The sequence below is a fragment of the Carcharodon carcharias genome, chromosome 32 (assembly GCF_017639515.1).
Source record: "Carcharodon carcharias isolate sCarCar2 chromosome 32, sCarCar2.pri, whole genome shotgun sequence".
Taxonomy (NCBI): Eukaryota; Metazoa; Chordata; class Chondrichthyes; order Lamniformes; family Lamnidae; genus Carcharodon; species Carcharodon carcharias.
In genome coordinates this window covers 9,090,796-9,107,054 of record NC_054498.1, presented here as the reverse complement: position 1 = coordinate 9,107,054, position 16,259 = coordinate 9,090,796, and the positions used below count along the sequence as shown (strand labels likewise).

General features: G+C 46.6%; 1 protein-coding gene across 3 annotated transcripts in view; it reads left to right on the top strand.

The window, feature by feature from the left end:
• The first annotated feature begins 360 nt into the window (after positions 1-360).
• The window catches only part of ulk3 (unc-51 like kinase 3), a 46,071-nt gene continuing 30,172 nt past the window's right edge, over positions 361-16,259 (top strand). Inside the window, exons 1-6 of one of the 3 annotated variants that reach the window (XM_041178190.1) lie at positions 361-583; positions 3,040-3,180; positions 4,214-4,334; positions 6,950-7,054; positions 8,212-8,355; positions 13,469-13,551. In XM_041178190.1, coding sequence (XP_041034124.1) covers positions 485-583; positions 3,040-3,180; positions 4,214-4,334; positions 6,950-7,054; positions 8,212-8,355; positions 13,469-13,551 — 693 coding nt within the window. In that variant the 5' untranslated portion in view covers positions 361-484. Of the gene's footprint in view, positions 639-736; positions 792-3,039; positions 3,181-4,213; positions 4,335-6,949; positions 7,055-8,211; positions 8,356-13,468; positions 13,552-16,259 lie in introns of those variants that run through there. The other 2 variants (XM_041178192.1, XM_041178191.1) reach the window with 2 other exon arrangements.

Below are 16,259 nucleotides of genomic sequence, written 5' to 3'. Positions count from 1 at the left end.
ATATTACTCCTCTGCATTGCGAAAAAAAAACTTGCTTCCGTACACAGCAACAGAAAAAAAAATGCATTGCATTTTCCGGGTCGTTTTTATCCTGTAGCGAAGATCCTGAATTTAAATTGCACAATGTAAATTGAGAGGCATGTTGCAAAATAATGTTACAAATGCGACGCGCGCATGAATTGATTGAATTAAACGCAATTTTTTTTTTACATGTATAAAATGCAGTCGTTTTGTTTCATGTTTATTGCAAGATGCGTGACTTTAATCGCCTTGATTTATGTTCCACCTTCCCCGGAAGCATTTCTCATCGAGGGAAGTTGTTGCCGGCATCGGGGTGACTGCAGGATCAGTTTGCAAAGTGAAAGCGGTGGGTGGAGCTTGGACGGCTGCATTTTAAACCTCTGGTTTTAATTTCTCTCTCTCTCTCTCTCTCTCTGCATTTGTATTTAGGCTGGTGCAGTCCCCCTTGAATGGAGCTGCTAGGATGGCGTCTGGCTGCGCTCCGCCCAAACTGGAGGAGTTCATTCTCACAGAAAAACTGGGTAGTGGCACCTATGCCACTGTGTATAAAGCCTACAGGAAGGTGAGCAATTTACACCGGTGGCAGACGGTGTTGTGCAGCGACACCTGTACTTCAGGTGAGAAACTGGTGGGGGGGGTACTTGTGTACACAGCCTAGAGGAAGCTGTGTTAAGGCAATAGCTTCCCTGCCACAGGTGAGAGACTGGTAGGGGTACTATAACAGAAAGCCTGTGGGAAATTGTATTCGGGTAATGGCATCTGTGCTACAGGTGAGAAACTGTATGGGTATCATATGTGTCTTGGATTCCACTACCTTGTATTTATTTTCATGCATCTGTTCCCCATTGCTATATTATATAGTGGTTTTAAATTTACTTTTCATTGATCTATGTCTGGAATGGAACAGTGTGAGTGGGCCCCCTCTACCTGTTTACGATGTGAAAGACCCCTGTCATGGCCACATAAGGAGGGGTAAAAGTGACTTCCCTCTCCTACCACTCCAAGTCTGACTGTGACAGGGTTTTTATTTTGTGACTTTGTATGGATAAAGGTTACATTTACTCAACATCTGTGCTTAACCCTTCACGTGCTGGTTACAAAGAAACTAGTCCGGCAGGCTTTCTCGAGTTTGAAACAAAAGGGGGTTCGTTTTTATTGATAAAAACAAAAAACTGCGGATGCTGGAAATCCAAAACAAAAACAGAATTACCTGGAAAAACTCAGCAGGTCTGGCAGCATTGGCGGAGAAGAAAAGAGTTGACGTGAGCACACACACACACACACACACACACACACACACACACACACACACACACACCTTAAACCAGCTTATATTTCACTCCTTTCCTATTTCTACTTAGTTCTGTCGAAGGGTCATGAGGACTCGAAACGTCAACTCTTTTCTTCTCCGCAGATGCTGCCAGACCTGCTGAGTTTTTCCAGGTAATTCTGTTTTTGTTTTTGTTTTTATTGAGTTTGACCTTTGCAACATACACACACACACATGCAGAATTACAAGATATACAAAAGGAAATTGCATCCTTACCAAATTTAATCTTCAATGCTAAAATCTTTTTAAAAAAGAGAGTTCACTGTTTTCAAGTCCTTTGGTATTTGTGGCTGAAGTGGAATTTTTTCATGATGGCCTTGAACAGTCAGTGGAATTAAAGCCCATGTAGACTGCAATCTCTGGAGACTGTCTCTTAAAAACATAGTCTGTCTTTTCCAGATGGTGAGGATGGCAGATTTCTTTCCCTAAAGGGCATTAGTGAACCGGATATTTTTTTACGACAATCAACAATAGTTCCACGGTCACATATTACTAAGACTAGTTTTTCAATTCCACGTTTATTAATTAATTGAACTTAAATTCCACCAGCTGCCTTGGTGAGATTTGAACCTGTGTCCCTGGAGACATGCCCTGGGGACATGGGTTCAAATCCCACCACGGCAGCTGGTGGAATTTAAATTCAATTAATAAAATCTGGAATTGAAAACTGGTCTCAGTAATGGTGACCATGAAGCTATCATCAATTATTGTAAAACCCATCTGGTTCACTAATGTCCTTTTAGGGAAGGAAATCTGCCCTCCTTACCTGGCCTGACCTACATGTGACTCCAGACCCACAACAATGTTGTTGACTCTTTAACTGTCCCCTGAAATGGCCTTGCAAGCCACTCAGTTCAAGGCAAATTGGGGATGGGCAACAAATGCGAGCCTCACACATCACCCACATCCCATGAAAGAATAAACAAAAGTGTAAAGCGTAAACAACCCTGACTCCTTCATCAATGTACAACTCTGCTTTGGAGCAGAGAAAATGTCAAAGAAAGAAACATTTATACTGTACCTTTCATGACCTCAGATGCCCCGAAAAGGTTTACAATTAATGAGATACTTTATGATGTGCAATCATTGTTATAGGCACCAGATCAGCCAATTTACACAAAGCAAGATCCCACAAACAGCAATGAGACATTGAGCTGATGACCTTTATTTTTTAAGTGATGGGTGAGGGACAAATAATGGCCCAAACACCGAGGAGAGATCTGCCCTTTGAAATAGTCTCATGAAATCTTTTACTTGTACTTGAGAGAGTAGACAGGATATTGGTTTGACGTCTTATCTGACAAAATGGTATCTCTGGCACTGCAGCACTCCCTCGGTGTTGCAGGCTGGGTTAAGTGCTCGAATCTCTGGTGTGGGACTTGAGCCCATGACTTTCTGATTCTGAGGCAAGAGCGCTACTGTACCCCAACTAGGGATACTGACCTTCCATGTTTGCTCCCTGTGAAGTTCCAGATAAAAGTGGAGATTCGCTTTCCGTTATGAGTTTTAGAGAAAGACAGTGACACATGAACAAATAACTTGACTGTAACTGGATAACTTGCACCAATATAAAGATACATTAATTGTTCCTCACAGCTTCAGCCCATTTGCACGGTCCATCTAATCAGTCAGCGTTTTACTGCCCACCCATTTCTCTTAATGGAGACCTCCCCGCTGTCTTCCAACAGGTGAACAGTCGAGAGGTGGTCGCCATTAAGTGTGTGAGTAAGAAAAGTTTGAACAAAGCCTCTGTGGAGAACCTGTTGACTGAGATCGAGATCCTGAAGACGGTCAGACATCCTCATATCGTGCAGCTGAAGGATTTTCAAGTGGGTTTGAGCTGAGATTGTGTGAAAACGGGAGCAGGATAAATGTATAAGGTTAACAGAGCTGGATAAGTAACTTCAGTCCCCAACAAAGGGCTTCCACCCACTTTACTTATTTCTCCCATCCGAGTGACATCGACATTCTTCTTGCCTTTACAGAGGCCGCCTAACTTGCTGAGTGTTTGCAGCCTGTTTCTGATTGCCTGGAGTATTTTGTTTTTTGGGTGTGTGTCGGTGTGCATGTTGGTCTGGGTGCTCGTGCCTGTGCCTGCACCGAGCTTGGTTTCCCTTCCCTCCCCATGGGTCTGACCTGTGCTGACCTTGCTGCCAGACACTTGGGGATTTCATCGAGCGCTGAGTACCAGTTGGGTGGAGTGGAGTCAGGGAATTCGAGGGAGGCTGAACCTATGAATCCAGAGAGGAGTCACTGGCTAGCCATCAGGAAGGGGAGCCCTGGCCAGTCTTGGTGACCTGACTAACTCACCTCAGCTAACTCGTCATCGATCCACCTTGAGCTGGACATATTCCTGGAAGGTTTTATCATGTGACCTTCTTTCCCACCCTGCCCCTCATGCCCACCATTGGTTCATCCTTCAGATGCCACAGCCAATTGGAAAAGGAACAGATTCTTTGGTACGTGACTGAATTAATCAGTGAAACCGGCTTTCTCCCCAGTCTCCAATATTTATATAATCAATAAAAGAAAGTCCTCAATCCTGCAGCCAACAGGCCAGTTATAAAGTTGTAGGTTGTGGATAGCAGCCTGCGATCACCTCCCATTGGAATACCCACTCCTCTTTCCCACTGGGAATTCTGGAATTCGGAATCATCCCTCCAATGTCAATACTCCAAGGAACTGCACTGCCTTCTGTGGACTGGAGCGATTAGGTCTATTAACAGGGGACCTCCCCACCCTGTGGAATATTTTGGGTATTGCTGGTAGTGGGAAATGACTTGATTGCAGGGTGGGCGGGGGTGATGTTGGCGGCTCTGGTTGCCGCAGTTTTTAACGTGCACTTTGACCCTGACTCGGCAGTGGGACAACGTGAACATTTACCTCATCATGGAGTTCTGTGCCGGCGGCGATCTCTCCCACTTCATCCGCAGTCGCAGGATGCTTCCTGAACAAGTGGCCAGGCGCTTTCTGCAGCAGCTGGGTAAGAGATAAGGGAACTGCATTGGCATATCACCTTTCCTATCCACAGGACGTCCCAGAGCGCTTCAGGGACAACAATAGCATCAGCCCAGTGGCTCAGTGGGTAGCACTCTCACCTGAGTCAGAAGGTCTTGGATTCAAGTCCCACTCCAGAGACTTGAGCTCAAAACCTAAGCTGACACTCTAGTGCCAGTACTGAGGGAGCGCTGTATTGTTGGAGGTACCATCTTTCAGATGAGACACTCAACTGATGCCTCAAGTGGAGATAAAAGATCCCTCAATGCTATTAGAAGAGGAGCAGGGGAGTTATCCCTGGTGTCCTGGCCAATATTTACTCCTCAATCAACATCTCAAAAACAGATTTATCTGATCATTATCACATTGTTATATGTGGGATCTTGCTGTGCACAAATTGGCGGCCACGTTTCTTACATTACAACAGTGACTGTACTTCAAAAGTAGTTCATTGGCTGTAAAGCACTTTGGGACATCCTGGAGTTACGAAAGGTGCTGCATAAATGCAAATATTTCTTCTCCTGCTGTATTGAAGAACAGCCATTCCTGGTGTGTATGCCACCCCGTTTTTGCACAGCAAGATCCCACAAACAGGTCGTAAGACGGATGGCCAGTTATTAGTGGCGGAATAAATATTGACCTGGATCCCACCCCACGGGAATACTCTCCTGCTGTTTGGAATAGTCTTATATTTACCTGCGGGTTTAATGTCTTATCCAAAAGACAGTGCCTCCAACAAGTGCAGCACTCCCTCAGCACTGCGCTAGATTCTGTGGCTAAGTTCTGGAGTGGGCCTCGACTAAAATTAATGCATGAGGCATAAATCTCACCTGTAGCTGCTTAACAATTTGCAACGAAAAGCTGGCGCATCGTCACGCTAAACCATGATGGGTTGCTTGTTATCTTATTCCAGTTTGAAAACAAACTCAGCCCAGCCCAAAATAAAATTGAAAAATGCCACAAAATGCCCAGTATTCTGGGCAATGACCTGTCGTTATTTGAGTTCTGGCGAAAGGACCTGATTCTTTCATGGTATGTGGGCATCACTGGCAAGGCCAGAATTTGTTGCCCAACCCTAATTGCTCTTGAGAAGGTGGTGGTGAGCCTCCTCCTTGAGCCTGTCTGGTGCAGGTACACGCAAAGTACTGTTAGGAAGGGAGTTCCAGGGTTTTAACCCAGCGACAATTATGATTTCCGTAGAGAATAACTTTTTAAAAAGATACTTGAATTTCCAGTGACTGACTGGGAGGATGACATGACAAGATTGCAAGTTTTAATACTTTTACTGTAACAAACAAAAGCAACAGTGTCTAAACACAATTTTAGTAGGCAGAAAAGACCCCCCTTTTAACTTTTAAATTGTCAGAAAATTCCCCTCCACACTTAAACGTTATTCTTACCTTAAATGGACAGTTAATTCTCCAGGAACCAGTCCAAAGTTATTCTCAGCTCCCAATAGCTTGCTTTCCTTTTCCTTTTCCAGCTGGATTACTTCAAAACCTCGAACTGACTTTCACAGTATCGTTTACCCTTGAGATTCCACCCCCTAGCCAAAGCTATATGAATCTCCCAGTCCCATTTAAATCCTCACGAACTTGGTCTCTTTATTCCAAGCGCGAGCTCCCACCTGCATTCTGTGCGGTGAACAGTAGAGACTGGCTGCCTTTAATTCTCTGCTCTGCTCTCTCTCTGATTTCTCGCAGGCTGTCTTGCCTGTGAGATTCAGGGATATCATGAGAAAGAAACCTGTAAGCTGATGCTGCAATGATTTTGTTTTATGGCCTGTTCCCCTCTCAAAGCCCATCTCCATGGCAATGTGAATTGCACGGGCCTTGTATCCAGGTAGGAATGCTGATTATCTTTTAAGTACCCAACTTCATTCAATCTTGGAATTAAAAAGACAGTTTAGAGTATAATTTTGCATCCCCCCACCCTTAATCTTTAACAACCAAACTTGTTGTCAGGCAGAATTCAGAACAGATCAAATGACCCTTCTCTTCATTCCACCATTTTAACCTAAAAATTGAACCTTAAATTGAAGAGGCAGCCTCAAAACAAATCAATCTTACAAGCATCTAATTAGTAACACTGAAGAAAAGCGCAAGACCAAGATATTACCGGGAGTTGCAGGTTTTTGGCCCACCGACAATTATTACGATCTCCATAGTGACGGATAACTTTTCAAAAAGATATTTGAATTTCCAGTGACTGACTGGAAGGAACACAAATCAAGATTTCAAGCTTTAAGACCTTTACTATAGCAAACAAACTGAAAGCAGCATTATCTAAACACTATTCAGGAGTCCGATTGAAGAGGCCAAGTTTGTAAGATTTAAATGGGGCTGGAGGAATCGCCTAGCTTTGGCTAGAGGGAGGAGTCTCTGGGGAAACACTCACCATGATAGTTAGCTCAAGATTTCAAAGTTAGCCGGTGGTAAAAGGAAGAGGTGAATTTTATGGGATGGGACAGTTTTGTTCTTACGAAAAGAAAAATGTGCATAATTATTACACAAAAAAGTTACTACGAGTATTAGAAGTTATTAAGAAGTTTATCACTTCCACAATTCAGCCTTCTTTTTTCTTTCTGCCCTCCTCCCTCAGCCTCAGCTCTCCAGTATCTCCACCAGCGGAATATCTCCCACCTCGACCTGAAGCCACAGAATATCCTGCTTAGTTCCCTGACCACCCCTCATCTCAAGCTTGCTGGTGAGTTGATGCCTGCTTTCTTTCTAAACCCCACCCCCCCAAAAAAAACTGTTTCCTAAATTGCAACAAAGGTCGATACATAAAGAAAAGAAAGACTTACATTTATATAGCACCTTCCCTCACCTCAGGATGCCCCAAAAGCACTTTCCAGTCAATGAAGTACTTTCTGAATTGTTGTAATGTAGTAAACATGGTAGCAAAACAAGCTCCCACTAGCAGTAATGGATAAGAACCTGTTTTTTTTTTAAAGTGATGTTGGTCGTGGTATAATTAGGTTGCCAGGGAGAACTTGATTGCTTTTTTCATGGGATGTGGGTATGGCTGGTAAGGTCAGCATTTGTTGCCCATCCCTAATTGCCCTTGAACGAAGTGGTCTGCCACAGCATTTCGGAGGGCAGTTAGCAGTCAACCACATTGCGGTGGGTCTGGAGTTACATGTAGGCCAGACCAGGTAAGGATGGCAGATTTCCTTCCCTAAAGGAACCAGCTGGGTTTTTCATGATGGTTGTCATGGTCACCATTACTGAGACTAGATTTATATTCCAGATTTATTCATTGAGTTTAAATTCCACTATCGTTGGTGAACCTGTATCCCCAGAGCAAAAACAGAACTACCTGGAAAAACTCAGCAGGTCTGGCAGCATCGGCGGAGAAGAAAAGAGTTGACGTTTCGAGTCCTCATGACCCTTCGACAGAACTGCAGTTCTGTCGAAGGGTCATGAGGACTCGAAACGTCAACTCTTTTCTTCTCCGCCGATGCTGCCAGACCTGCTGAGTTTTTCCAGGTAGTTCTGTTTTTGTTTTGGATTTCCAGCATCCGCAGTTTTTTTGTTTTTATCTCTGTATCCCCAGAGCACTTGCCTGGACTCCTGGCTTATTAGTCCAGGACTCAAAGCTCTGGGATTCCCTCGCTGCCTCACTCACTCCTATACTCTATAAGACATTGCTTAAAATCTACCTCCTTTAATGGGTCTCCTATCACAATATCTCCTACTGTGGCCCACTCTGTGATAACACTCCAGTCAATTGCCTTGTTTTACAACATTAAAGGTGCTATATAAATGCAATTTGCTGTTGTTGTACCAAATTCATGCAGCAAAAACGTTCTCCTTTTAGAAGATGCCCGGCTTTGATCTGATGTCTTGTTTTATCTCCAGATTTCGGCTTCGCTCAGCACATGTCTCCCTGGGATGAGAAATACGTCCTGCGGGGATCCCCTTTGTATATGGCACCAGAGATGGTTTGTCGGCAGCAGTATGATGCTCGAGTGGACCTGTGGTCAGTGGGAGTTATCCTGTACGGTGAGCTGAAATGTCGGATAGCAATATTTGGGAAAAGGAAGTAGGGAGTCTGGTGGGATTATTCAAGAAATTAGTGACTCTCCCATTTCAACCCTCCCCTTCCCTCCAAACATCTTGGAATGCGTTTTTAGAAACTTAAAACTAGAGGAGATAGGAGTTGTTTCAGTTTTACAAAGCCCTTGTTAGACCACACTTGGGTTATCTTATTGACAAAGTGGTTTTCGTGATCTTATTGAAACATATAAGACCTGAGGGGATTTGATAGGGTGGAGACTGGGAGGGTGTTTCCACTTGTGGGAGAGACTAGAACTAGGGGACACAATCCAAGAATAAGAGCTAGAGCCAGGAAGGATTTTAGGAAGGGAATAAACCAACCATGGTCAACCAAGGAGGTTAAGGGTGGTATCAAATTGAAAGAAAAAACATACAACGTGGCAAATATTAGTGGTAAGCCAGAGGATTGAGAGAGTTTTAAAAACCAACAAAGGATGACCAAAAAAGGGAGAAAATAAACTTTGAGGGTGAACTAGCAAGTAATATGAAAGCAGACAGTAAGAGCTTCTTTAAATATATAAAAAGGAAGAGAGAAGCCAAAGTGAACATAGGCCCCTTAGAGAATGAGGCTGGGAAATAATAATGGGGAACCAGGAAATGGCAGAGCAGTTGAATAAATACTTTGCATCAGTCTTCACGGTAGAAGACACTAATAGCATTCCAAAAATATTAAATAATCAAGGGGCAAAAGGCGGGGAGGAAATAAATACAATAACTATCACTAGAGAAAAAGTACTAGGGAAACTAATGGGGCTAAAGGTCAATAAGTCCCCTGGACCTGATGGGTTGCATCTTAGGATATTAAAGGAAGTAGCTGCAGAGATAGTGGATGCACTGGTAGTAATCTTCCAATAATCCTTAGATTCTGGAAAAGTCCCAGAGGATTGGAAAACTGCCAATGTAACACCCTTGTTCAAAAACCAGGTAACTATAGGGCAGTTAGCTTAACGTCTGTCATTGGGAAAATGTTGGAATCTATAATAAAGGATGTAATAGCAGAGCATTTAGAAATACATAATCTAATCAAGCAGAGACAGCAAGGCTTCATGAAGGGGAAATCATACCTGAAAAATTTATTATAATTCTTTGAGGAGGTAACAAGCAGGATAGATAACAAGGAACCAGTAGACATAATATATTTGGATTTCCAAAAGGTGTTCGATAAGGTACTGCACATAAAGCTACTTGATGAGGTAAGAGCCCATGGTTTTGGGGACAGTATATTAGCATGGATAGAGGATTCGCTAACTAATAGAAGACAGAGTTGGGAAAAGGGGGGGCATTTTCAGGATGGCAACCTGTAACTAGTGGAGTGCCACAGGGTTCAGTGCTGGGGCCACAATTGTTTACAATATATATTAATGACTTGGATGAGGGAAGTGAATGTACTATCGCCAAGTTTGCGGATGACACAATAAATAGGTGGGAAGGCAAGTGGTGAGGATGACAAACAGAGTCTACAGATGGATATAGCCAGGGTGAGTGAATGGGCAAAAACTTGGCAGATGGAATATGATGTGGGAAAGTGTGAGGTTATGCACTTTGGCAGGAAGAATAGAGGAGCTGAATATTATTTAACTGGAGAAAGATTGCAAAAATCTGCAGCACAGAGGGATTTGGGGGTCTTTGTGAAATGAATCACAAAAAGCTAACATAAAAGTTCAGCGGATAATAGGGAAGGAAAATGGAATGTTGACCTTTATTTCAAAGGGAATGGAGTATAAAAATAGGGAAGTCTTGCTAAAACTATATAAGGCACTAGTTAAACCACACCTAGAATACTGTGAACAATTTTGGTCCCTTTATTTAAGGAAAGATATACTGGCATTGAAGGCAGTCCAGAGAAGGTTCACTAGGTTGTTGACAGGTATGGTCGGATTTTCTTATGAGGAGAGGTTGGGCAGGTTGGGCCTGTACTCATTGGAGTTTAGGAGAATGAGAGGCGACCTTATTGAAATATATAAGATTCTTTGGGGGCTTGACAGGGCAGATGCTGAGATGTTGTTTCCCTTTGTAGGAGAGTTTCTTTATTCATTCGTGGGATGTTATTGCCCATCCCTAGTTGCCCTTGAGAAGGTGGTGGTGAGTTGCCTTCTTGAACTACTGCAGTCCATGTGGTGTAGGTACACCCACAGTGATGTTAGGGAGGGAGTTCCAGGATTTTGACCCAGTGACAGTGAAGGAACGGCCAATATATTTCCAAGTCAGGATGATGAGTGGCTTGGAGGGGAACTTTTAGGTGATGCTGTTCCCATCTATCTGCTGCCTTTGTCCTTCTAGATGTTAGTGGTTGTTGGTTTGAAAGGTGCTGTCTAAGGAGTCTTGGTGCAAGTTGTAGATGCTACTGTGTGTCGGTGGTGGAGGGAGTGCATGTTTGTGGTTGTGGTGCCAATCAAGCAGGCTGCTTTGCCCTGCACGGTGTCGAGCTTCTTGAGTGTTGTGGGAGCTGTACTCATCCAGGCAAGTGGGGAGTATTCCATCACACTCCTGACTTGTGCCTTGTAGATGGTGGACAGGCTTTGGGGAGTCGGGAAGTGAGTTACTCATCGCACGATTCCTAGCCTCTGTGGAATTCTTTACTGCTCCTGTAGCCACAGTATTTATATGGCTAGTCCAGTTCAGCTTCTGGTCAATGGTAACCCCCAGGATGTTGATATGGGAGATTCAGTGATGGTAATGCCATTGAACATCAAGGGGCGATGGTTAGATTCTGTCTTGTTAGAGATGGTCATTACCTGGCACTTGTGTGGCGCGAATGTTACTTGTCACTTGTCAGCCCAAACCTGGATATTGTCCAGGTCTTGCTGCATTTGGACATGGGCTGCTTCAGTATCTGAGGAGTCATGAATGGTGCTGCACATTGTGAAATCATCAGTGAACATCCCCACTTCTGACCTTATGATGGAAGGAAGGTCATTGAAGAAACAGCTGAAGATGGTTGGGCCTAGGACACTACCCTGAGGAACTCCTGCAGTGATGTCCTGGAGCTGAGATGACTGACCTCCAGCAACCACAACCATCTTCCTTTGTGCTCGGTATGACTCCAGCCAGTGGAGAGTTTTCCCCCTGATTCCCATTGACTTCAGTTTTGCTAGGGCTTCTTGATGCCACACTCGGTCAAATGCTGCCTTGATGTCAAGGACAGTCACTCTCACCTCACCTTGGGAGTTCAGCTCTTTTGTCCATGTTTGAACCAAGGCTGTAATGAGCTCAGGAGCTGAGTGAGACTCAGCTTGGGTTCCGCTAGAGCCAGTGAGCAGGTTATTGCTAAGCAAGTGCTGCTTGCTTGGTCTAGGACCAGAGGGCATAATCTCAGAGTAAGGGGCCACCCACTTAAGATGGAAATGAGGAGGAATTTCTTCTCTGAGGGAGTCAATCTGTGGAATTCTTTACTGCAGTGAGCTGTAGAGGCTGGGTTGTAAGTATATTCAAGGCTGAGATAGACAGATTTTTAATCAGTAAGGGAATCAAGGGTTATGGGGGGAAAAGGCAGGAAAGTGGAGTTGAGGATTATCAGATCAGCCATGATCTCATTGAATGGCGGAGCAGACTCGATGGGCTGAATGGCCTACTCCTGCTCCTACGTCTTATGGTCTATCCCTCTTAAGATGGAAATGAGGAGAATTTTTTTTCCTCTCGAAGGGTCGTTATTATGTGAAATTCTCTTCCCCAGAAAGCAGTGGGACTGGATCATTGAATTTATTCAAGGCAGAGTTAGGTGGATTTTTGATTGACCAGGGAGTGAGGGGTTATGGGGAGCAGCTGAGAAGGTGGAGTTAAGACCACAACCAGATCAGCCATGATCTTATTGAATGGCAGAGCAGGCTCGAAGGGCTGAATGGCCTTGCTCCTTTGTTCCTGCTTTGCGCAACTCTGGGCACCTCACCTTCGGAAGAATATATTGGCCTTGGAAGGGGTCCTGTGTAGAAAGATACCAAGGATTAAATAATGAGGAGAGATTACACAAACTAGGGTTGTAAACCCTGGAAGTTAGAAGGCTGGGAGTGATTTGATTGACTTTTTCAAGATATTAAGAGGGATTGATAGAGCAGATAGAGAGAAACTATTTCTGCTAGTTGGGGAGTCTAGGTCTAGGTGGCAGAGTCTAAAAAAATAGAGCCATTTCTTTCAGGAGTGAAGTTAGGAACACACAAAGGATGGAGTTTGGAACTCTCTTTGACAAATGGCAATTGATGCAAGATCAATTGTTAATTTGAAAAACTGTGGTAGATTTTTGTTAACCAAGGGTATTGAGGAGTATGGGGCAAAAGTGGGTGTATGGAGTTAGGTCACAGATCAGCCATGATCTAATGGTGGAACTGGCTCAAGGGGCTGAATAGCCTCGTTCTCCTGTTCCTGTGAGCCTTGGAGAAGGAAGGAAAGGTTGAGGAGTTGCACAGCTTTGAGACCCAGTGGGGGAAGGAGTTAAGAATTGGAGTCTGTATGATGGTTCCCCACTTTAATCTGATGTGGAGGAATATTTGGTGCTTGGCACATAGGGGGAGTCAATTTGAAAATCCAGCAAGAAGCACGAACGGTAATACAGGTACCGGACCCCTTATCCCAAAATCAGGAAGGACCCTGCTACATTCAAACCCTTTTATTCTTTATTTTTCATACTTCACAGACCGGGTAAGGGTGGCAGATTTCCTTCCCTGAGGGGCATGTGGTGAGCCCAGATGGGTTTTTATGACAATCGATGATAGTTTCGCTCCCACCTTTAGTGAGACTGACGTTCAGTTACAGATTTTTGGGGGGGGGGGGGGGCGGGATTTGAACCCATGTACCCAGAGCAATAGCCTGGGCCTCTGGATTCCTAGCCCAGTGACATTCCCATTCCACCGCGTTATCCCCAACGTCTGCAGAATTCCACATCCCTGTCTTGCCCCTTTGCCCTTTACTATTCTTCCCATGTTCACAGTGCGTAGCCCATGAGCAGCTCCTGCTCTAACAGTCCCTCTGAGTGTAGGGATGAGGGTGGGCTGCTGTACATAGACTCTGTAAGACGGATGTGAAAAGGGGCCTCATTGACCCCCGGCGTGCTCTGGTTCCACTGCAGAAGCTTTATTCGGCCGCCCCCCATTTGCATCGAAGTCGTTCACGGAGCTGGAGGAGAAAATTCGGAGTGACAAGGCAATCAAGGTGGGTGAGTGTGGACGGCCTGCTGGGTAAGGGCATCACGTGTGTTGTTTTTTGCATGCTAAGAATATAACAACAACTTGCTTTTATGTAGCGGCAGTCGTGTGGTGCACTGTCCCCCAAATCATGTTACAGGAGGGTTCCCAGCCAAAAAAATTTTACACATGAGTTACTGGAAATCAGGATTGGGCAGGTTATCTTATGGGGAAAGATTGGACGGGTTAGGCTTGCTTAATAGAGTAAGAGGCGGCTTGACTGAAACATATAAGAGGGGATGAGGGGTCTTGACAGGGTGGATGTGCAGCAGATGTTTCCTCAAGTGGGAGAATCTAGAACTAGGGGTCACTGTTTCAAAATAAAGGGTCACTCCTTTCGGACAGATGAGGAGAAATTTCTTCTCTTGAGGGTTGTGAGTCTTTGGAACTGTCTACCTCAAAAGGTGGTGGAAGCAGAGTCTCTGAATGTTTTCAAGGCAGAGCTGGATAGATTCTTGATAAGCAAAGGGGTGAAGGGTTACCAGGAGTAGGCAGGACTCAGATCAGCCATGATCCTATTGAATAACGGAGCAGGCTCCAAGGGCCAAGTGACCTACTGCTGCTCCTAGTTTGTATGACAAGTGAGGACATGATTGGCTAAAGAGCTAAGTTTGAAGGAGTGTCTTAATGGAGAACAGAGAGAGGGCTAGGGGGGGAGAGAGAGAGAGAGAGAGGGCTAGGGGGAGAGGAGAGAGAGAGAGAGGGCTAGGGGGAGAGGAGAGAGAGAGAGAGAGAGAGAGAGAGGGCTAGGGGAGAGAGAGAGAGAGGGCTAGGGGAGAGAGAGAGAGAGGGCCAGGGAGAGAGAGAGAGAGGGCGGAGAGAGAGAGAGAGAGTGGAGAGAGAGAGAGAGAGAGGGCCAGGGGGAGAGAGAGAGAGAGAGAGAGAGAGGGCCAGGGAGAGAGAGAGAGAGAGAGAGAGAGAGAGAGGGCTAGGGGGGAAGAGAGAGAGGGTTGGTGGGGGGAGAGAGAGAGGGTTGGTGGGGGGAGAGAGAGAGGGTTGGGGGGGGGAGAGAGAGAGAGAGAGGGTTGGGGGGAGAGAGAGAGAGAGAGGGCTAGGGGGAGAGAGAGAGAGAGAGAGGGCTAGGGCTAGGGGGGAGAGAGAGAGAGGGCTAGGGCTAGGGGGAGAGAGAGAGAGAGAGAGGGCTAGGGGGAGAGAGAGAGAGAGAGAGAGGGCTAGGGGGAGAGAGAGAGAGAGAGAGAGAGGGCTAGGGGGAGAGAGAGAGAGAGAGGGGCTAGGGGGAGAGAGAGAGAGAGAGAGGGCTAGGGGGAGAGAGAGAGAGAGAGAGGGCTAGGGGGAGAGAGAGAGAGAGAGAGGGCTAGGGGGAGAGAGAGAGAGAGAGAGAGGGCTGGAGAGAGAGAGAGAGAGAGAGGGCTGGAGAGAGAGAGAGAGAGAGAGGGCTGGAGAGAGAGAGAGAGAGCGAGGGCTGGAGAGAGAGAGAGAGAGAGAGGGCTAGGGGGAGAGAGAGAGAGAGAGAGGGCTAGGGGGAGAGAGAGAGAGAGAGAGAGAGAGAGAGGGCAGGGGGAGAGAGAGAGAGAGAGAGAGGGCTAGGGGGAGAGAGAGAGAGAGAGAGAGAGGGCTAGGGGGAGAGAGAGAGAGAGAGAGAGAGAGAGGGCTAGGGGGAGAGAGAGAGAGAGAGAGGGCTAGGGGGAGAGAGAGAGAGAGAGAGGGCTAGGGGGAGAGAGAGAGAGAGAGAGGGCTAGGGGGGAGAGAGAGAGAGGGGGAGGCTAGGGGGAGAGAGAGAGAGAGAGGGCTAGGGGGAGAGAGAGAGAGAGAGAGGGCTAGGGGGAGAGAGAGAGAGAGGGCTAGGGGGAGAGAGAGAGAGGGAGGGCTAGGGGGAGAGAGAGAGAGAGAGAGGGCTAGGGGGAGAGAGAGAGAGAGGGCTGGGGGGAGAGAGAGAGAGAGGGCTGGGGGGGAGAGAGAGAGGAGGGCTAGGGGAGAGAGAGAGAGAGAGAGGGCTGGGGGTGAGAGAGAGAGAGAGAGAGAGAGGGCTAGGGGGAGAGAGAGAGAGAGTGGGCTAGGGGGAGAGAGAGAGAGAGAGAGGGCTAGGGGGAGAGAGAGAGAGAGAGGGCTGGAGGGAGAGAGAGAGAGAGAGGGCTAGGGGGAGAGAGAGAGAGAGGGGGCTAGGGGAGAGAGAGAGAGAGAGGGCAGGGGAGAGAGAGAGAGAGAGAGGGCAGGGGAGAGAGAGAGAGAGAGAGGGCAGGGGAGAGAGAGAGAGAGAGGGCAGGGGGAGAGAGAGAGAGAGAGAGAGGGCTAGGGGGAGAGAGAGAGAGAGAGGGCTAGGGGGAGAGAGAGAGAGAGAGGGCTAGGGGGAGAGAGAGAGAGAGAGGGCTAGGGGGAGAGAGAGAGAGAGAGAGAGAGAGAGAGGGCTAGGGGGAGAGAGAGAGAGAGAGGGCTAGGGGGAGAGAGAGAGAGAGAGGGCTAGGGGGAGAGAGAGAGAGAGAGGGCTAGGGGGAGAGAGAGAGAGAGAGGGCTCGGGGGAGAGAGAGAGAGAGAGGGGCTAGGGGGAGAGAGAGAGAGAGAGGGCAGGGGAGAGAGAGAGAGAGAGGGCAGGGGAGAGAGAGAGAGAGAGGGCAGGGGAGAGAGAGAGAGAGAGGGCAGGGGAGAGAGAGAGAGAGAGGGCAGGGGAGAGAGAGAGAGAGAGGGCAGGGGAGAGAGAGAGAGAGAGGGCAGGGGGAG